At 45.4% G+C, this 23,052-nt stretch overlaps 1 protein-coding gene across 3 annotated transcripts in view; it reads right to left on the bottom strand.

The window, feature by feature from the left end:
* Nucleotides 1–18,106, bottom strand: part of ELK4 (ETS transcription factor ELK4) — a 30,642-nt gene extending 12,536 nt beyond the window's left edge. Inside the window, exons 1-4 of one of the 3 annotated variants that reach the window (XM_053244241.1) lie at nt 17,690–18,106; nt 10,223–10,438; nt 5,751–6,647; nt 1,856–1,972 (exon numbers count right to left, since the gene is read on the bottom strand). In XM_053244241.1, the coding sequence (XP_053100216.1) occupies nt 1,856–1,972; nt 5,751–6,647; nt 10,223–10,438; nt 17,690–17,746 (1,287 nt within the window). In that variant the 5' untranslated portion in view covers nt 17,747–18,106. The remainder of the gene's footprint in view (nt 1–1,855; nt 1,973–5,750; nt 6,648–10,222; nt 10,439–17,689) is intronic. The other 2 variants (XM_053244242.1, XM_053244243.1) reach the window with 2 other exon arrangements.
* Nucleotides 18,107–23,052: the final 4,946 nt, after the last annotated feature.

Here is a 23,052-nt window from a genome sequence, read left to right as displayed (position 1 = left end):
TCACTATTTCCGGCCACTTCCGGCTGATGAGGGGAACAGGACGGCAGGGAGGAACACTGCCGCCCTGAGGGGCTTGAAAATAATGGAGCGCCGGAGGGGGAAATGCAGAGGAAGGGATGAGTACACCCTCCCTCGCCCTTAAAGTACCACCCCCGCCAGCGCTGAATAACTTGCGGGCACATCCCTACTTAACCTCTCATAGAAACCATTCTGCATGGGACCTGACCACACTTCTCTTACTTTCTTTAGCCCAGTCACTCCCTGGAGTCTTTTCATACAGCAATCAAGCGCTGGGCATTCAAAGCTTTAGCGCAAGTTCCAAGCACAATCTTACTTACTCAGGGATAAGGCCGTAGTTCAGCGGTAGAGCACCTGCTTTCAATGCAGAAGGGTCCCAGCTTTCAGTCCCTGGAAGTTTTTCACACCCAGCTTTTGGTTCGCATCTCCTCCGGAATGGAGGTGTGCGTTCATATATCAGCCAAATTTACCCCAAAGTCCCTGTGGGCTATCAGGGAGTATTTCACACACAATTCGAGTTTTTCATTGTGCATTAAAGCAAGGTTGCTTAACCTTGGGCCCCTAAATGTTGTTGGACTACAACTTCCATCATCCTCAGCAACAAAGGTCATATCTGTGGATGATGGGAGTTGTAGTCCAACAACATCTGGGGGCCCAAGGTTAAGAAACCCTGCATTAGAGTGTAGCCCGGTTTATATCTGGGGTTAAAAAAAATCTACTTGTGTCGGTTCTGGGGGGCAACTTCAAACTCGAAATAAAGCCTTGCAGAAAACCCACAGTAAAGCCTGCTGTCTGGGGAAGTTCCTGGCATCTCCAGGTAGAGCTGAGGAAAACTGCTTGAAACCTTGGAGAGCTGCTGCCGGTCAGTGTAGTCCAGGCATTCTCACCTTGTGGAACTCCAGATGTTACTGAACAACTCCTCCCATAATTTCCAGCCACAATCAACTGTAGCTGGGGATGATGGGAGTTGTAGTCCAGCAACATCTGGAGGACTACAGGTTGGGAACCCCTGGTGTAGAAAATACTGAGCTAGATGGACCAATGGCCTGACTCGGTATAAGGCAGCTTCCTACGTATTTCGCATACATATGCTGCTGCAGGCTTCTGCACTGATCTTACCCTCTGTGCACGTGATGGATCAGGGACCTTGTAACGGATCAGGAGTCGAACAGGCTCTCCCCTGCTCTTATGAATAATTTTCCTTTCTGGGTTTTTGGTTTGGTGTGGGGTTTGTTTGGTGGGTTAGGGTTAAGAGCAGAGGATCCTGTTCAACCCCCAATCTGTCACAGACCTTATGCAATTCTTGTGGTGCCACCAGCTGGCCAGATCTTTCATTCCAAAAACCCACCCTCTTTCTTGTCACTACAAAAGTGGTAATAAATAAGGGCAGGCGCTGGAAGAGCTGGCCAGCAGGTGAGGCTGCAAAGATCGTATAAGGTCCCTGCTCAACAGGCATATGGTTAAGATCACCCTAGAACTAGCATGGAAGCCTGAAGTATTGTGTGTAGGGGGAGTGAAATCACACTTGGGACTTGTGTGAAAGCGTTGAATATCCTGCACTTTATTGCCATATGGAAAGATATTTTGAGTTCCGGCACTTCCCAGTTAATGCCTGGGAGAAAGAAGAGACTGAAACATACCAGCAAGAACAAAATGCTTTGTATGCAAACAGTTATAGCCCTGGTTACTCAGTATTTACAGCCTTACTTCTAAAAGGCTATATAGCCCTCATTTAAATGATGCTATAAGCAACAGGAAATAAGACATTTCAATTTGCACAAAATTTTACTCAAGAGCCACTAACAAAACTCATCTGCAGTACTTTTCTGGAACTTACCTGGAAGAGGGTGTTAGCACCTTGTAATCTTGCTGGACTGAGGGGAGCAACCGGGCTGAGCGTGCTCCAGAAATGGATACTGGAGAGCAAGGGACTTGGGGTCAGCAAAATAGGCGTCTGTGAGACATATAGAACAATGTCACAAAACCAGTTTTGAAAACATTCAATACCTGAAGCTGCCATTACCTTCAATACAACCTGCAAGCACTCAAAACCGCCGAGTCAAGGCACTCGTTTCTGGAACTAGTGAACAGATGGGACCAGGCACCACTTTTAAAAGGCACCTTTTAAAGAGGATCATCACTTCAAAAGGTGCCTCTTTGCAGACACCCAAGACTCACTAGATAGTTTTAAACTCTACTCAATGCTAATTTAGGCACACTGCACAAATTAGGCACTAGAGCAGGTCTTCTGCCAATTATCTACATTTTTCAGAAGAGGAACTAGAAAGAGAATACAGGTGGCCCTCATTTTCCTCAGTTTTGCATATAGACCCGACCTTGTTATCCACAGCATGGTGGTTTCGCATATCTGCGGTTTTTGACAATGCGGTTTCATCATCTTTATATGGCCGTGCTCATCCTGCACATGCTTGTGGGTTGTGAAAGGGAGTTTGGAGGAGGATGGAGGAGTGCTTTGAGTTCTTGGTTCTTCAAAAATACATTTTTAAGAGCATTTGGCAGCCTTGCATGCAAAGCATTTTGTTCTTTGGTATCCTTGCAGAGCTCCATTGCTCTGGAGCCTTTTTGGAGATACTTCTGTGGCGCCTTTGCAAGCCTGTGGAACTTTCTGAAGGAACCACTTGCAGAATTGTGCAGTCCTGGTAATATGCCGATTATCACTTTAATAAATTTAATTTCAATTTTGATGATGTATTAAAATCAAATTAAAAATCAATTTTAATCTTGATAATTACAGTGTAGTACTGTATTAACTGTTAATTTAAATTGCAATTAAAAATTCAATTGACTAAGTATCCACTTAGAATGCTTTTAAATGCTGTATCCATTAAAAATTGATTTCAAATACCGTACAATATCCATTAAAATTGATTTCAAGTAGTACAGTGCTGTGTAGTACTGTATCCATTAAAAATTGATTTTAAATATCCATTAAAAATTGAATCATCAGTTACTGTATCAATTTGTCTTGCAAAGGTGCTGTACAGCATTGTGCAATTTTTTTCCTTCCTCCACAGCCCAAATAAGCAAGAGCTCTGCTGAAGGGAGTGGCAAACGGTCTCACAAAGTGTTGCTCTTGAGCGAGAAGGTGAAGCAACCAGTCATGTTTGGCTCACGGGGACAGTGCAGCATTCGTTGCACATCATTACGGCAACAATGAGTCCACTGTCCGCTCCATCAAGAAAAGCAAAGTCGGTATCCATGCGAGTGTGGTGTCCGGCAGGTCTCAGAGCCTGAAGGTGGTGTTCCATCCATGCAATCCCCCCATGGAAAAGGCCCTCCGTTTGTGGATAGAAGGCCAAGCCCAGAGGAACGTGCCACTGAGTGCACTTGTCATCTATGAGAAAGTGCTGCGGTTCTACAGGCAGTTTGTGACAGAAGGTGGTCAAGCGGCAGGAACATCTGAAGGTGCGGAGAATGGTTTCCAGGCGAGCAAGAGCTGGTTTGAAATATTCAAGAACCGCTACAGCCTCCACAATGTCAAGCTGGCAGGGGAAGCAGCATTGGTGGACCACGAGGAGGCACAAAGATTTCCAGCGGAGTTCCAGTGGCTGACTGACGGTACAGGCCCAAGCAGGTCTTCAGTGCTGATGAGACAGGCCAGTTCTGGAAGCCGATGCCATCACACTCCATCAGTAAAGAAGAAAAAATTGCTCTGGGTTTCAAGGCAGCCAAGACCACCTCACTCTGCTGATATGTGGCAATGCTGCAGGGGACTGTGAGGTCACGACCATGCTCCTGTACCGAGCACAGAACCCTCAAAGAGAAGAATAAAAACCAGCTTCCTGTCTTCTGGAGAGCCAACAGGAGAGCATGGGTGACTATAGAGCTTTTCTCTTGACTGGGTCAACAACTGTTTTCTGCATGAGGTGAAGAGATATCTGGCCCCCAAGAACCTAGCCTTCAGTCATCCTTGTGCTCAACAATGCCCCCGGGAGTCCTGAGACCCTGCAGTTCGCAAACCTGAACCTGAAGATCGCCTTCTTGCTGCCCAACTCCACCTCCTTTATTCAACCGATGGACTAAGGTCTGACTTTTGAGTCCAACTACACTCGCCGTACATTCAGGAAGATGCTGGATCTCATGGAAGCTGATCCCTCTCTGTCAGTCAGTGATTGCTGGAGGAGCTACAGTATCGCGGATAGCATTGAGAACATCACAGCATTCCTTGCAGAGATCAAATCCCACACATAAAATGCAGTGTGGAAGAAGTTGTGGCCTGGGAAAGTAATCTGCTGCAGCTGTTCCCTGGAGCGGATCACCAACCTTGTGCACATCGTTGGCAGAGAAGGCCTGGGAGACATCGGGCCACATGAGGTGGAGGAACTCCTCCAATCCCATCAGGAGGAGTTAACAGAGGAAGACATATCTTCCTATAAGGACACTTACCTGGCTCTGCAAAGCAAGAGGAAGCAAAGGACCACCACCGGCTACTTTGAAAAGGTAGCTGCACCAAAGCTGTGGAGTCATCCTCTGAAAGCGGCACCTCCACTTTCCACGGCTTTGAGGAGGAGGAAGGTTATGATGACGACAATGCTGGCAGCAGGTCTACCTCTGCAGGTCCTGCTTCTGCTATCTGATCTGTGATCCAAACAGAAGACTGGAGATGGAGTGCTACGAACTCCAGCAGTGAAGCAAAGAAAATCCATGTGTTTTTACTTGAAGTGGATCCTGTGCTGCCTCTTTGGCCAACCTACCAGGCCAGAGATTGGTGCTGCTAAGTGATGGACTACAACTGTGGGGTGGGGAAACTTCACAATTCAGCATTACTGGAGGAGCTGGGGGCCACTGCTGGAGCATCCGGAGAGCTGAGGTGGCCAAGGTACAGTGATGTGCTCCATCCTTATTTCTGCTTCCCGCCTGTCTTTTTGATGATTTTTCAGTCATTTTCCAGGGCCTCCAGAACCTAACCCCCAATTCCCATTGACTTAAAGTTTCATTATCCACCATTTTGTTATCCACAGTTGTAGGCTGGAATGAAACCCCCATGAATAACGAGGGCCACCTGTATCTCTATTCCAGGGTCAGATTTCCCTCCCCAGGTTAGCCAGCACATCTTCAGCAACCTTAACCCTAGCTAGAAAAAACAAGAATTCCTACTTTACTCGGGTTCTGTAATGTCAATTCAAATTTAGTTTCAGATCCTAGGTTAAGCAGGAACACTGGTTTATTTTAGCTATGGTTAACATTGCTGCAGACATACCAGTTAACCATGGTTAGACCAGGCCAGGAGAATTTGTACTCTAGAAGGGAGGGAGTATGTGTTCTTAAAGCTCACTCCCAATTACTTAACCTTGGTTAAATATTCAGGACGGTTACATCTGGCACTGGTCCTTATTGGAAACAAACATGCAATACCAACCTAAGTAAGCCTGGATTTCAAGAGAATTATCAAGTTTCCTCTCTCTCTCCTCACCCCACCCCCACAAAATCCAACAACTCTGAGTATTCTAGATTGACACCACCCCTTATTTCCATCCTTTGCAAATTAGTAAAGTGTACTAACACACTTCAGCATTACTGGCACTGAACCTAACTATATCCAACTCATAGATGTACTGTATACCCATCCTCCCACATTTCTGCTCTTGTGTCTAGTCTTCAAATCAAAAGCCCTCCTCTTTTCAAGAGGCATTAAATTAGCATTCATATTTATATCAAACTCCCTGTATTCGCACAGGGTATTGGTTAAGTGCAACAGAAGACAAGATTACCTGTGAAAAAAGTGCTGGTGTAAGAGAAGCAGTAGGGAGAGAAGGGCTTAGTATTCCCAGTGGACTTGGGTCACTGCCAGTTATGACCAGAGTGGGCGCTATTTCCAGTCCTTTGGGCTTTCTAGTGCGGCTCTGACGAAACCCCTTCTCTAGTATGGATGAACCCTGTTCTTTAAATTCCAGAGCTTGATTGTGAGAGTGTTCCAGCTCCTGGCAAGCCACTGACGATATGTCTGTGTCTATAACCAGATCGGGATTGGAACTTAAAGGTGGCAAAGGAGACTTGGTGGGAACCTGAAGAGTAGGAGAAGCTGAGGTTGCAGGTGATGCAGGGGTGAAATTGGTGGTCAAGCTTTGCAAAGGTGTAGAAGTTTCAGTGGGAGCCACTTTTGGTGATACTAGAGACTCCAAGGCTTGGAGAGTTTCATCTGAACCAGAAGGAAGGGTGGAGGAGGTCGATATAGCCGAGGCTGGCTGAGTAGCAGAAGCAAGGGGAGTTATTGAGGTCTTTCTGGAGGACATGGTCACAAATTTTATGACCGAAGGTGTGGGATCCGGGGAGGGTTTTCTCTCTGCCAGTTTCTCAGTCTGACTGTCCATCTTGTTTGGTTTAAAGAGCTTTACACAAGAGGAGGAGTTCAGGGAATTCAAAGTAAATGAAGAATACAAGCCTGAGTGGATATAGTCATTGCGGCTCGAGGACTTTGCACAGGGCTGAGGCTTCTCTTTCCCACAAGTCTCCACATCCTTTGGAGTACTGTTAGCGTCTACAAAGCCTGCCTGTGAGTCAGCATCACCCTCGATTCTGCCAACTGCTAATGGATCCATATTCAAAATGTCTGGGTAAGAAACAAACTTGTAAACAAACTTCTGACCATTCACTTTTCTGATGATGTTCTGTGAAAACATCAAAAAAAATTTTAAGTCATCAGGTGCACTGCTGGTTGCTTTCTTGCCACAAGATGTGTTTCAATAAGTCAGTCTTAGGAAGCCCCACTACTCTATGGAAATGTCTTAGTGAGGAGAGCTGGTCTTGTGGTAGCAAACGTGAACGGTGCCCTTTGCTAAGCAAGGTATACCCTGGTTGCATTTGAATGGGAGTCTACATGTGAGCACTGTAAGATATTCCTCTCAGGGGATGAGGCTGCTCTGGGAACAGCATCTGCATGCAGAAGGTTCCAAGTTCCCTCCCTGGCATCTCCAGATGGGGCCGAGAGAGACTCCTGCCTGCAAACCTGGAGAAGCCGCTGCCAGTCTCTGTAGACTAGGGGTGCTCAACTTTAGCCCTCCTGAAGATGTTGGTCTACAACTCCCATAACCCCTGGCTATTGGTCACTGTGGATGGGGATTATGGGAATTGTAGTCCAAAAACAGCTGGGGGGCAAAAGGGCCTGGTGTAGACCAGGGCTGCTCAACTCCGGCCCTCCTGCAGATGTTGGCCTACAATTCCCATAATCCCTGGCTACTGGCAGTGTTGGGGATTATGGAAATTGTAGTCCAAAAACAGTTGGGGGGCCTAAGTTGAGCAGGCCTGGTGTAGACAATACTGAGCTAGATGGATGAACAGTCTGACTCAGTATGGCAGCTTCGTATGTCTTGTGTTTGTGAGGGCAAATACTCCTCTTGAAAAGGTGCAGGAGAGGGCAACCAAGATGATCAGGAGCCTAGAGCACCTTTCTTATGAGGCAAAGCTACAACACCTGGGGCTATTTAGTTTAGGAAAAATACGACAGTGGGGAGACATGATAGAGGTCTATAAAATCATGAATGATGTGGAGAAAGTGGACAGAGAGAAATTCTTCTCCCTCTCCCATAACACTAGAACCAGGGGTCATCCCATGAAATTGATTGCCAGGAAATTCAGGAACAACAAACGGAGGTACTTTTTCACACAATGCATAATCAACTTGTGGAATTCTCTGCCACAAGATGTGGTGACAGCCAACAACCTGGATAGCTTTAAGAAGAGTTTGGATAACTTCGTGAAGGAAAGGTCTATCAACGGCTACTAATCTGAGGACTATAGGCCACCTCCAGCCTCAAAGGCAGGATGCCTCTGAGTACCAGTTGCAGGGGAGTAACAGCAGGAAGGAGGGCATGCCCTCAACTCCCGCCTGTAGGCTTCTAGCATCATCTGGTGGGCCACTGTGTGAAACAGGATGCTGGACTAGATGGGCCTTGGGCCTGATCCAGCCAGGCTGTTCTTATGTTCCACAAGTTATTATTATTATTCATATATCACTCTTCTTTTTGAAGAAGTAGCTTATATGGAACAAGTGAATTTTAGCCCGTTGAAAAACGGGCGCTAGTAATGCTTTCGGCCCCCGCCGCCGAACCACCCTCCCAGCTGCCCGATCCCACCATTTGTACAGGAAAGAGGAGCTCGCCAGCAGAGCTCCTCTTTCTGCAAAGGCTCTTCTCAAACTGGCGGTTTGAGCGGAAAGGACGCCCTTTCCGCTCAAAGCGCCAGTTTGAGAAGAGCCTTTGCAGAAAGAGGAGCTCTGCTGGCGAGCTCCTCTTTCCTGTACAAATGGTGGGATCGGGCAGCTGGGAGGGCGGTTCGGCGGCGGCATTTTTCAGGGCCAATTTGGCCCTTAGTAATTTGGCGGGGGGACGGGAATGGTGGGATCGGGCCCCAAGGTTTCCCCCCCCCGCCCGGCTTTACTGGCGGCGCCAGGCCTCGGCGGCGGCTCCGCCGCCACCTCAGCCAGCTTCCCCGCCGCCTCTTCCCTCGGTGCCTCTCTCCTTTATTTGCGGCGGCCGCTTCTGGCCCCGCCGCCGCCTCACCCGCACTGCCGCCGCCAGTTGCCCCGTCGCGGCCACCGCCACCTCTGGCCGTGGCCACGGCTGCGCCGCCGCCTCTCCCGCGCTCTCCTCCTGGCGTAGGCGGCGGCCACTTCTCCTTCTCCCGGCCCCAACATGGCCGCCGGGTCCTGCCGTTCGTGCCTCCCTTGCCCTGTTCTGGGCATGCCCAGAACAGGCCAGGCACGAACGCACGCTTGGTGTCCGTCCACGGACGGACACCAAGCGTTTTATTAGAGAGGATTCTGGGGGAGTCACCCATCCCTATACAAATAAGGCTCACACTCACTTAAGCCTTCTGAAGCTACATTATTAGGACCAAAATACATAACAACTCTAAAACTACATATTAATTTTGTAACTTTTTAATCATAATGGGCACAGCTTCAGTCAGTTACCCACACATTTTGTGACTAGTGCATAAGGCAATGAAACTGAAGCCCAAGTTATGAAGGCAGGCACTACACTTTTGTATCAATGTGCAAACAGTGTTAACAGCACCAAGGCTAAATACTCAAAGGAGAGAACATTTATGTAACATTTGGATGCCGCTAAAGGAAGATAAGGAACAGAAACATTCTGTCGAACAGCAGAGACTACAGCCATTTCAGTGCCCTGAGCCATATCTAAAAAGTAAAGTTGTGCCGTCGAGTCGGTGCCGACTCCTGGTGACCACAGAGCCATGTGGTTTTCTTTGGTAGAATACAGGAGGAGTTTACCATTGCCATCTCCCACACAGTATGATGCCTTTCGGCATCTTCCTATATCGCTGAGGCCAGATATAGGTGTTTCCCGTAGTCTGGGAAACACACCAGCGGGGATTTGAACTAGCAGCCTCTTGCTCCCTAAGCAAGTTACTTCCTTGCTGTGCCATTAGGTGGCTGAGCCATATCTAGTGGCTCTCATTTTCTTCTATACTTATTAAAATTTAGCAGTTCAGTCTAAAAATGTATGTTATAAAGTTACATAATACAAATGCTTAATTTGTAAGGCCAGTAAAGCAGTCTCCCAACATAAATTCTGATCACTATGCCACTTGAAAATAACTACAGTACTTCCAGGGCACTCACATTCTTATCATGTAAACTCACAAGGACAGTTGCAAAACAAGCCATTTATTAGGTCATTAAATATCACTCTTCCCTGTTCTTATCCAGGACTGGCTGATGTTCTTTTGGTGTACAAAACAATTATGGAAGGGGGAGAGCAATGCCTCTAGAGGCAGGGGATGAAGCCTTCCTGGGCACTCTCTTTTTTTTGGAAATGCAACATGAAATTATTTGGAATAAAGGAAGAGAAAATGGTAGTGGGTTCTGCTACAAACTTAAAGAAGTTTGGGGCGGTGTACAAATTCGAGAAAGAAAGAAAGAAAGATAAAATCTGAGAACATGCTAGTCTAAATCACAGCACCAGAAGCAGAGTGCTTCATAAAAACAACAAGGAGGTGGGTCTTAACTGTTTGCTAGCTTTAGGCTGCATCAGGAGATGACCGCATTTCCTCAACACACTTCAACTAAGCATACAGAGCTATTCAGCTCAGGGAGCCCTCAAAGCAGCGTGACCAACACCTATGTCCTTTAAATGAATGAGAGGAAAAAATAAAGCTCATTAAACAGCAACTGGAGTGTAAGCGGGCTAAGGATCCGAGGCAAAGTGGGAACTGCATTTACCTTCACATAATAATATCTGAGTGCACGACTAAGTTTGTCGTAGTTCATACTGGGCTTGTTCTTACGGATCCCCCAGAGACGGGCTACTTCTTCTGCCTGCAGAAGCTTGAACTCTCCGTCATTGGAGGTCCAACAGATGATATCCTTGTTTCGAGGTTCCTGGAGGAGTTGCAAAAGGAACTGCCACAAGGTGATAGCACTGTCCATAGCAATCAGCTGAAATTCAGAAGAGAGGAGGGAGAGAGAGAAGAGACTATCACAGAGATCATAAACATGGGGGTGGGGTGGGGTGCATCTCCTTTTGTTGGAGGCGGGAGGGCAAAGATAGTGCATTCATTATGAGCATCACTGCCCAACAGGAAAGGTGAGTTGCCAGTAGAAAACAGACAAAAATTTAGGAGCCCATATTATCTCCACTTTTTCACAGGGACTATATTTAGCCTTGTTTAGCTAAATCAGGTCAGTTGTGGAGAGTCACATTGACTCATTAAATTGATCTGCAAAAAGCCCCTCTTTTGTTCCGCTTCCGACTTGCCTCATAAGAAACGGAGCCAGTATAGCAGTCAAATAGAAGTTTGCTTTTTGTTTTTTTAAAAGGTATGAAGCTTCACAGACAACTTCTCAAGAGTCACAGAAATCTGCTTTCATTTTTCTCAAAAAGCAGATGACACAGTCAGGTGGCCATCAGAATAGACATAGCGCACAAGTTCTGGTTTTATGTTACTTTTTCCTTCAAATTTTGACAACTGATGGGAGACACAGAAGATGTGCAGTACAATATAACAACCTTCATAGACAGAATATTCACCTGAACACCCAATAACTTATTTCACTACAAAGTGAAATAAGTACCCGAAGAAGAGATCAGCACCAGCATAGCCTCTGTCAAATTCGGTCCCTTAAGGACTTCTGCCCACTGTCATCTCAAACAATCTTGTTACCAATCCAAAGTGGGATGCGCTGCAGCAAGGAAGCCTGCCAAAAATCTGGGGGTTGGACCCTCAGCCCACACCCCCATGACTCCCTGGCAAAACTAGCATATGCACCAATACTTCTAAGCAGCGTAAGGAAAAGGATGAAAATGCGATTGCAAGTTCAAGCTCAAGAGTAATAAAGAGTTTTGGTGGCAAACTTTCTTTTACTTCACAAGTATCAAGAAAGAACACTGTATAAAGAGAAAGCAGGCAGCCTACTCATAGTTGATGCTGGAATGTAGCTAGCTCTATAAAAGGATTAGCACGATAATTTAAACAGGATTCAACAGTCTGATTTAAGCTGTGCCTTAGGGCAGAGAGGGGTGTGTGTGCGCGCATACATACACACACACACACACTCATGTCATTCAACCTATTTCTAAAGAGATTCTGCCAAATGAACTAGTCATTCAAGGGACTTGAATGCATACCAAAAAGATTTATGAGATGAGAGGGATATCCATTTGAAATGTGTCCATGCATTGCACTGTAAACTTGCAGGGAACCCAGATCTCTGTACCAGGTTTTTTACTACTGCCTTGCTAGGCAATTCTGTGCACTGAAGTAAGGGGCTCAAATCATCTCCCTTTTCTACTTCCATCAGTTCTGATGGGAGCCGATGGCAGTGTGCGCAAGACATGATCAAATTAGGCAAGCAATTCTTTGAAAGCTTCTGGTGGTCGCTGTATTTTGACATGCCTAAAGGCTTTCAAATAAATCCCTACAGGGGTGTGTAGACTTCCCCACCCCCAGCCTGCATCCCCGCCATGTGCATACCAAACACTGAGAGAGGAGAAGCTGGACCATGCCTACTGGCCAAGCCCTTCTCAGCAACTTGTGCTGCATAGGACATCGCACATACAAGACTCTCATGCACACATGGCCCTTCCATGCAATTTGGAATCTAGTAATCACTAAAAGTCTGGGCACTTTAGATACATCACTACTATGCAATTTAAGTCATTTGCATTCCAGAAGCTGCTGTACACACATGGAAGGGAACTGCCTGTACCTCTGGAAATGTCTTTAAAAGTTATACTGCAGCTGCTCACATGGCTGAACGAGCAAGCCACTTTACTTTTGAAAGCTGGCTTGTCCATTCAGCCTTGCAATGGGCAAACTTCAAAGCACTCCCAGCAATACAGACAGTTCTTTCCCACACATGCACATAGTGTTCTTTGTTTGTGACCCAGATCTTCTCTATACACAAGGCTGAAATTAACACGTAAGAATTAAATCCATATAAGTAATATCTTTATCCATGCAATTTATAGAAGTGCAGACAAGATAATGTAGCACGTCAGATCTAGGACCCAAAACTACTTTAGGTATGCCTATGAGACTTTAAGTTGTCGTCTTTTTAATGGCAGCCCACAATACTATATTACAGCAGCTTTCAGAACACTCAATTTCATGTCATGGAGGGCACTGGGGCTATTTAAGAAACAGAGGCCCAATCCAACCCCTTGGGTACCTGGAGCTAGATGCAGTTCTTCAGAACTGTGTGTATGGAATGCTTTTCATCAAAAAGCCTGACAGAATTTTGCCTCTAATAACTTCAGTGTAGCCATCCCCATTTGACAGATGAACAAAATGAGGCAATAAATATATGGCTGATGCTTCAGAAGTGTTAAGCACCAGAAGTGATGGTCGGAGGCCCAGGGAATGGTACAAAGGGACATTATGAAGCTGAACATATGCATGCTGCTCTGAACTCCTCAAAAGGAAAAGGAGAGCACAAGTATGTCAAAATGGAAGACGGGGTGGGGGCGGGGGAGAGGAGAAATCAAAAGTTCAATTGCCTAGATCTTCTAGCCTAAAAAAAATAAATAAATAAGCAGACACTAAAAATAAACTCCACATAAAGTTTGATGCTGGGGGTTCCCCCACCCCACAGTGGCTGTTTTACTGCAGCTTTAACAGAACCCCAAGTGGGAAAGTGATCTATCCATTTAAATATAAATACAAGGAAATGGTTACCAACCTAAACTTTTGAAGTTGTATTTTAACACATCAAAAACAGATGAATTCCAGATTAATATTTTTAGAGAACACCCTCTGCCTTTACTGTACAACTGCAAAACAGGTCTGGGCATCCCACAAGGAATCATGGAGCGAGGGAAGGGAATACATGATGGGACTATTACCCCCCACCCACCCACCAGCAGCTATAACTGAACCATGGGCATGTGTGTTGCAGGCAAGGGAAGGGCACATTACATCCTTCCAGTGCTTTATGGGAGAGCTCAGTAGGTTGGGGGATGTATGCCTGATGGCACATATCTCCCAAACCCAATCTCCCCCAAGTTCCTTTAAAGTGTGTGTGGCATGGGGGTTGGGACTGCATTATTTACAGCTTAAGAAGTCCTTGTTGAGGCAGGAGAGGTGAGTTTGGATCAGAGGAAGTGCTTTCCCTTCCAACTGCAATTACCTATCCCCGAAGCACCCTTTCAAGCTGAAATGGTCAAAGATCTAACCACCAGTGCAGTGTTCCCTCTAAGAGGAATTCCCAGATGATGTTGACTACAATTCCCAGAATCGCCAGCTGCACTGCTTTTTGCTTGGGGATTATGGGAGTTGTAGTCAACAACATCTGGGAATCCCATCTGGGTGCAGAATTAGTTTGATCTGGGCGGCAGTATAGGTAGTGTGTGCACACATGCAGTCAGAATGAGTAGAACCTGAGTGGGATTTAAAATTAACTGGACAGACATCTAAAAACTTGTGCACGCACACACACACGTGCACGACTTAGAAGGAACACTGCTAACAACCTAACCTGTAGATGAAAGGGGAAGAAATTGGGTTGGGGGATAAGCACCATCAATTGGGCATCTCTTAAATCCCCACACCACCAGTGTTCCCGCTAACAGGGAACTCCCAGAATCCCCAGCTGTTGACTACAACTCCCATAATCCCCAAGCAAAAGCCTGTGCAGCTGGGGCTTCTGGGAGTTGTAGTCAACAACTTCTGAGAATCCCTCTTAGAGGGAACGGTGCACACCACATTCACCTACTGCTATCACTTGCTTCTCTTCAGTCTAATGGCCACCACTAAGAGTTTGTGCCAGCACTCTACCCTTATGCCACACAACCCTCAGTCTCCACCCCACCCACCCTGACCCTTTTGCTTTTTCATACATACATTTTCCTGCATAGTTCGAATGTTCCCCATATATGCAGAAGACACCCATTTCACTACCATACTGGTTGGCACAGGGCCACTCACTTCACTAACTGGGGGGGGTGGGGGGAGTATACATGCATCTTCACTGCAGCTTAGATACTACGGCTTTAAAACTTATGTTGTAATCTCATAACTATTGTGGGGGGGAGAGAGAGAGAGAATCAAAGCTCACAGGAGAAAGGGTAAACTTCCAAAGTTGATTACAAAAACCATGGTAGCCATCCAGAGATCAAAGTCCTGAACGGAACTGCAAAATTTCAATTGTTTAGCAGTTGCTTTCATTTTCTAAGTCCTAGGGATGTATGCACACAAAGTTCCCCCACCCACTTTGCACCACAACGCGAAGCCCTAGTGTTTTCATACACAGAACTCAGGAACTGACAGACTATCCCACCTCACTTATTTTAGAACTAACCTTTCAGAAGCATGTCGGCAGAGATCTTTAAAAAACAAAACAAAACACAGAAACTGCAAGGAGTTCTTGTAAGTAATGCTTTAAAAAGGGCAACTTGTTGCAAGGAGCTCCTCTACTGAAAAGGCTCCTGTTATAAGCAAATCTAAGAGCTAGCAACTGGCAGACATATACCCTTCCGCCAGTTCTTGAACTTTCAAAAATATACATTTGTTTATTTCTCCAGTTAGCTCCTACCAGCCACAAAAACATCCTGCTATGTCTCTCTCCTCCAGCTGCTACCCACGACTGTCCTCCCATCTTTTGGCTAGGGCAGCAGCAAACAAATCACAAAACAAACAGCTCACAAAACATAGGTCCATAGGAAGAAAAGTCGGGGAATGGGGTATTTTAACGTCATGGCTTAAGAAGACAGCCACAGTGGACAAAATATGGAGGCCACAGAACAAATTGGGATAATCGGAGAAAGAGAAAAAACCCTTGGAACAGGAGTTGAAGTATGCTGAAGAAGCTGCAAGGATTAAGGGTTCGCATGAACCACGGTTTGAGCACCAGTTTGGTGCTGCGGGGGCGGGGTGTGTGGAGCGGGAACTTTAAGAAGTGAGAGAGCAGGTCCTTACCTGCTCTTCACCACCTCATGCAGTTTTGTGCTGTGGTGCTCATCCCAAGTACACCCACGCAGCACCTGCACAATTTGCCTGCACACAAATGGCGTCTGCGCATGCACAGGCACTATTTGCATAGTCAGCAACACCATGCTGACCACACCAATGGCACACGTGCGGAAGCCATGTGCGTGCTGACCCCACACAGGGGGGCACTTGGGCGCCGTGGTTCGTGCACACCCATATCAAGGGTGGATAAAAGTAAACCTGGTCATTATCATAGGAGGGGCAGGTGTGTGGTGGAAGAAACTTACTGAGAATTCTGCATCGGAGCAGGAAAAAGTAGGCTGGTTAGAGAGAAAAGAGAGAGTATTATTAGGAGGGGCTTCAGGAGAGCATGTGATCTATAGCTTGAGAAGAAGAATAAAAAGTGCAACAGGAACAGCGGGAAGAAGGCAACAAGGGAAGTGTCTCAGAACTACAGGGCACTAGGATAATAAATCAAAGGAAACAAAGGCATCTGTCATGGGTGTAGATCTCAGACTCCATATTCATGACCATTTCACAGTCAAGGTTGATCAAGAGAAAAGGAAGGAGTTTGCCCATTCTTTCAAGCACATGTGTATAGATAGAGCGAAGTTAGTAATCCATGTTAATGACTGGTAGTATAGAACAGGGCTTAATCAATCTGGAATAAAAAGCATGATCCTTTAAAGGCACAGACCATATTAACACAAATAACTTCACTTTAATAAACGTTTTTAGAAGTCATAACACTCCACAATCCTGTTAATCCCAGAGAGGATTAATAGCTTTTCTTTCAAAGCTGCTTATGCATGTGAGTGTTAGAGAAGAGGAGGGCTTTTTTACTCCTTTCCCAGGATGTTTGTGTCCATCACAGAAAGCATTGCTGCTTTAGAAAGGAGAGCACAGACCTCTGGGATATATCCAGACAACATTACTGAACATGGTTCTTGGGGTCAGGGAAGAAGAGAATGTGTGGTATACCCTTGTTCTCAAGAAATATGTGAGCAGTAAAGAAGTTGTGTCCTCCTAAAAAAAACCTGAAGAAACACCCAACACTGCTTGCTAAGGTTTGTGCAAATGCAGCCTTAGGTGTTGAGGAACTGATTTTCACAAGCGACAATCATGTATGAGTAGCATAGGGTCACAGGCGAGAACTATCATGGGAGCTCCTGAAGAGTGGTGCAACTGGGAAGATAATGGTATGTCTTAGCAGCCACAATAGAAAACATCTGTACAGAGCAAGAGGAATCTTGTGGTTAAAGTCAGTGTATGATGCCATAGTTAAGAGTGCCCAAAGACCAAGGTTCAAATCCCCATTCAGCCATAAAACTCACTGGGTAACCTTGGTCCAGTCACTCTCTCAGCCCAACCATGCTTACAGGATTTTTAAAATTATTTCTAAGTGTCATATCAGTCTATTGTAGTAAAACCAGTAAGAGAAACAGGTAGCACTATGCAACAGCCCACTTCATAAGAGGCAAAGCAGGATTCCATTGTCCTCAGAAGCTCATCTCTAATAAATCATTAAAACATCTTAACAGTTAGTCCACATAGTACTACCAGTTTCCCTTACTGGTTTTACTACCTTACATGATGAAATGGAGGGGATCATGTACACAGGTTAAAACAATAGATTAAGTCCTCAAGGAGCTGCAGGGGGATGTGTGAATGTAAGCTATGAGGAAGAACGGATGGAATTCTGCCAGTATAGAAGGGTTCTCAAACTTGGACCCCCAGATGTTGTTGGACTACAACTCCCATCATCTGTGGCTGGAGATGATGTGAGTTGTCAAACGTGTGGGGATCCAAGCTTGAGATCCCCTGATCTAACAGACAGAGATCTGGGCAGCTTGAATCAGGAAGGCATAATTTGAAATAGTCACTCAGCTACAAATAAGTCTCTCACACATATTCTTTCTGTCTCAGTTCTCCATAGACGACAACAGCAGTCATCACAGCCATGTAAAAAAACAAACCTAACATGCTACAAAATACCACGCATTAGTATTGCTATTTACATCAACAGGCAGAAAATTATTAATAAAACCAAGTAAGCAATAGCAGAAGCATATGGGCAATTGCATATTTCTCACAGAGCGGTTGGGGGGGGGGGGTAAAAGAAAAGAAAGAAGGGAGGAATACAATAGGTATCAAGGAAAACTAATCGCACCCCAACATGAAATCAGAAATGAAAAGCGGGGTAGGGGGGCGGGAGGCAAGGCTTAATCTTAACCAAGGCTCTTTTATACAAGCCCCTTCTCACCCCATGAGTATGTACGTCACTAATAAGGAAGGTCTCCGAAGCATGTGCAAAGTGCATTTCTGTCAGCCTGCACAATCAGCCCTCAAACGCCAGTGTTCGGTGGCCAAGGCTCCAAATTCAGCATACGCGTCTTCCAGGAGGATTCGGGGGTGCGGCAGGGCGGGGGGCGGAGGACGGGCCCCGCACTCACCTAGGCGGACCCTCCCCGCGCCAAGCGGTTCCCGTGCGATGGCAGGTGCTGAACTCCCTGCCGAGTCTCTGCCTTTCATAGTCGTGAGCCCTCGAGGAGTCGCGATGTTCGGGTCCCCATCGCTTCACGGCCAAAACCGAAGCAAGGAAGCGCGTTACGGGATGAGACCTGCACCCCTGCCACTTACTCCGTAACAGGCGGACTCCCTCACTCCCATCACGGCCACCGTACCCGCCACTTCCGCCCCCCTCCCGGGAGTGAGGGGAGCGAACAAGCCAATCACAGTGAACACATTAGGAAGATCAACCTATGAAATAGTTTGTCCCGCCTCTTGCCCGCAGGGCACTCTGGAGATTGGAGTCTTTACCGAGTGGCAGCTGGCTGCCTCTACAGGCCAGTGATAGACAGCGCACGTGCTTGTGTAGGCGATGCCCACAGCTGTGTGCAGCTTTTAGCCGTTTGGCGGTGGATTTGTTGCGTAGACTCCAGACAAGTCACCAAAGTCTCTTCTAGAGCATCAGCATGCCCACTTTGCTGCGGCACCTGATTTGAGGCTTGATCTTTACTTTACGAGACTTTATATTTTCAAAGAAATAATATTAAAACAAATGATGACTTATTTTTGAGAACAGGTAGGATATATATCGAAACCAAAACGCACGAATTCAAAGACAAAAAAAAAATTGATGAATGTTATTTTTAAAGTTTTTGTTTCGAAAAAACTGAGTCCCCCAGTAAAACCTATCTTGTAAAAGCTGAAGCAAAGAAACAAGATGATGGACTAGAAGATGATGGGCTTGGGCCTGATCCAGCCATCAGGGCTGTTCTTATGTTCTTAAATATTTGAGGATTGTGAGGGCGATGAAACAGTGAAGACCCGCTTTGAAAGAAAATTGAAGCAACTAACCGTTATGGAGATGTCAGGAAAAATGCTATGGTTACAACTTCTTTTAAAAAGTAACTTGCTTCCCGATCGTTTAGGGACTTGTCTCACTGGTTGAACAAACAGCGCAAGATGAACAACGCAAAGTGCAGCCAGGAAAAGTCTGGGTTTTTTAAAGTTGTTTTTCACTTCCGATTGCATACTTCTTTAACCGTTCGGTGCAATCCAAAGGAATTTGGAGCTGATTCACAGTTTATGTACTAGCCCGCTTGCTTGCCACCAGTATTCCGGTGTTTGCAGCAGCAGTAAGTATAAACGCGAAGGGAATATACGGTGCTTGCAGACGAGGACCGGATTTTCCTTGGGAGCTATGACTGTGTGTGGATCCAAGACACAGTTTTCCTGCCATCTCCGTAATCAGTCGTTTCAATTTACTTTTAAAGCCGATTTTCGCTGTTTTATCTTAAGCAGGCACCTTCTCTTCATACTTTACTATGTTTACAGTTTACCACTGCACACACCAGTGTGCAAAAGCAGTTTATGCGTTTATGCTATCTTAAAACCAACTCAGATTAGTGGACATGGGGATTTTCCTCCTCACAACAAGCCTATAAGGTAGGTTATGTGGAGAGAATGGGTCTGGCCCAAGGCCACCCAGCTGAGCTCCATAGCGAAGTAGGGATTAGAACCCAGAGCTCCCTGGTCCAAACCCAGCACTTTGTCCATATCATTGGTCAACTGTGCACTCTCCCATTAATGCCATCATCAAATCCCTTGATTGAATAACATCCGACCAGTTTCAAACCTCCCTTTCTTGGGCAAGGTGTTGGAGAGCATTGTGGCATCTCAGCTCCAGGCAGTCCTGGATGAATCTGATTACTTAGATCCTTTCCAGTCTTACTTCCAAACTGGATATCGGACGGAAACTGCCTTGGCCGCCCTGGTGGATGACCTACGCTGGGAGATAGACAGAGGGAGTGTGACCTGTTGATCCTCCTGCACCTCTCAGCAGCTTTTGATACCATCGACCATGGTATCCTTCTGGGACGTCTCTCCAGGTTGGGACTTGGGGGCACAGTTATATGGTGGCTCCGCTCCTACCGGGAGGGTCGTACTCAGAAGGTGGTGCTGGGGGATGCCTGCTCTACCCTTTGGCCTATGGGGTGCCACAGGGATCTATCCTGTACCCCATGCTATTTAACATCTACATGAAACCTCTGGGAGAAGTCATTTGTGAGTGTGGGCTATCTTTTAAGTCAACCTATGTTTTAAGTCTGCAGACACCAGGGAGGCAGTGGATGCTCTGAACAAGGGCTTGGAAGCTGAATGGGGCAAACAAGCTGAAACTTAATCTGGATAAGACGAAAGTACTCTGGGCTGGTAGAACTGATCATTTGAGTAATGAGGTAAATCTGGTCTTGCAGAGTCACACTCCCTCTGAAAGACAAAGTCCACAGCTTGGGGGTGCTTCTGGACCAGACACTATTATTGGAGGCGCAGGTTGCGGTGGTGTGCAGATGTGCCTTTTTCCAGCTATGGCTGATACACCAGCTGAGACCTTACTTGAAGAAGTTGGACCTGACCTCAGTCATTCATGCTTTGCTGTACTACAGTAATGCTGTAGTCCAGTCTGCATGGACTACTTTAATTAGTTTTAATGGTTTTAATGCTAACCTGGTTTTCAGGGTTTTAATTGTTTTGATAGTTTAGTTGTTTTTTAAGATGTTTTAATTGTTAATTGGTGTTCATATTTATATTTCTGTTTTAATTGTTGTTGGTTTTAATGGTTTCTGTTTGAATTGTAAACCGCCCTGAGCCATTTCGGAAGGGCGGTATAAAAATTGAATAAATTAATAAATAATAAATAAAAATGTGCTCTATGTGGACTGCCCTTGAAGACTGTTCAGAAGCTTCAGCTGGTCCAGGATGCTGCTGCAAGGATGTTGGTGGGTGCAAGTCACTTCAAGGGTGTCACACCCATCCTGCGGCAGCTTCATTGATTACTGGTCCCCTTCCAGGCTAGATTCAAGGTGCTAGTCTTGATCTTTAAAGCTCGACACGGCTTGGGGGCAGGATACCTGTTGGACTGTATTTACCCATACGAACCTGCCAGGAACCTCTGCTCATCCTCTCAGGCGCTGCTCATGGCCCCGCCACTAAAAGATCCGTTTGGCGGGGACTAGAGACAGGGCCTTCTCAGTGGTGGCCCCTCAGCTTTAGAATGCTCTCCCTGAAGAGCCTCGCCATGCTCCCTCCCTCAGTGTTTTTTTAAAAAAACTTAAAACATATTTTTAGAGAGGCTTTTAATGCTCCATCTTTAGTTGTATCTGGTAAGTTCTTCAGTTTTAGTTTTTATAATTCACAATTTTTAGCTTTTAAAATAACTTTTAATCTGAAACTTAATTCTGATTGTGGTTAATTCTGATTGTGACTTGAAACTTAATTCTGATTGTGACTTTTAACTTGTTTACTTAATTTGGTTAATTTTGTTAGTTTTCGTCTGTCTACCTTGTATCTATTTTATTGTTTTGAGCCACTCCGAGCAGTAGTATACTGGAGGAGGTGGAGTAAAAATATTTTTAAAATAAATAATTATTGAGTACATGTGCATAGTATTATATAATATTACCTTAAATTCACAAGGTGTACCATATGCAGGAGTCTGGTATTAGATGGGGATGGAATTAATCATCCCTTTCTGCAATCAGAACATTCATGATTTGCAACTGGAATTCATTATGCAAATAAAACTGCAAACCTATGCAGCAGAGTTAGGCATGCCTGAACCCTTGATTTCTTGGGGTGTAGTAATGTCTGAGAGAAAGACTAGGCATTAAGGGGAAAACAGGGGACTCTCAGTCCACATGCTCATGTGATGGTTACTATTATTATTACTAGTATTAGAAACAAGATGTATACTTAAGAGCAGCATACACCTTATACTGCTCTGACTCATTTCACTTCATGCAGTGATTCTAGCTTTTTGCAGCATATTCAGCATTATTGATTCTACAAAGAAAACACAATTTCCATTTGCTGGCAAGATGTCTGGCTGTCTGGGTGGCATGAATGGGGCAAAGCTTGCATGTGTGGGCTGGCAGGTTGGCTGGCATAGATGAGAATTGTTTGTATATGGATGATGTGGTTGGTACAGATGGCATGAGTCGCTGCAGTGTGTGTGCGTGCGTGTGCTGGAGACATGTAAACTGGTAGGAGAGCTGAATAAATAACTATGAATGGAACTGTCACAACCAAGCAACAGTTATCCTTAAAAGTAATTTCTTTGGCCTTATTGTTCAGCATAGTCAGTTATCTGTGTGCCTTGTGCTCCCCAATTAAATGGGAGAGGTGTCTTGGAAGTTATATAATACTCAACAACACAGTGCATATTTATATTTGCCTTGTAGTTTTTTATTTGTGGCGTAGTTACACTCTGGGTTTTGTCAACCCAGTCCCCTGATCCGTGACTACATGCCAGATCATGTCCCTGGTCCCACCAAGAGTTACATTCACTGGATTCATTCCCTGTTTTCAATTGTGAAATGGTAGAGAATGTGGGGAAAATGTGTTGTATGGGCCTCTTTTCCACCCCTGCTGCACTCATCAAGATATGTCCATGGAGATACTCCATCTCATTAACGGAGTAATAATATGCAATTATGCTGTGTTTTCCATCTTTGTCCTGGAGACAGTGATGTTAGGGCCTGTTCATACAACCAGCGCTCAAAAGGTTGTTAGCTCAAGATTTTAGCCCAGGGTTGTTGTTCTAAAATGGATTTCTTATGGAAATCTAGCATACTTTCAACTACACTTTGTTTGATTGACCAAGATTTCTTATGGAAATGTAGCATACTTTCAGCTACACTTAGTCTGATTGACCAAGGAATGGGTGCAGATGGTGCATGAGCCAAGAATGGGCAAAGGCACTCTTGGTGTGGATTAATTTAGAAAAACACAACAATCTGTGAATGACTTATGGAATTGTGAACTCTGCTCATCCGAGTTAACTCTGGTAGTATTTACATGATCACATATGCTAAGATGAAAAAGAGCAGTTTTCTTTAGTCTCAGATTATTATGATTATTTATCATCATTTTTACATTTTATATCCCGCTCTTCCTCCAAGGAGCCCAGAGCGGTGTCCTACATACTTAAGTTTCTCCTCCCAACAACCCTGTGAAGTAGGTTAGGCTGAGAGAGAAGTGACTGGCCCAGAGTTACCAAGCTAGTTTCATGGCTGAATTGGGATTTGAACTCGGGTCTCTCCAGGTCTAGTCCAGCAATCTAAC

This window comes from Hemicordylus capensis, chromosome 4, assembly GCF_027244095.1.
Source record: "Hemicordylus capensis ecotype Gifberg chromosome 4, rHemCap1.1.pri, whole genome shotgun sequence".
Lineage (NCBI taxonomy): Eukaryota > Metazoa > Chordata > Lepidosauria > Squamata > Cordylidae > Hemicordylus > Hemicordylus capensis.
Note: the sequence above shows the minus strand (reverse complement) of the source record. Positions and strands in the feature narration are given on the sequence as shown.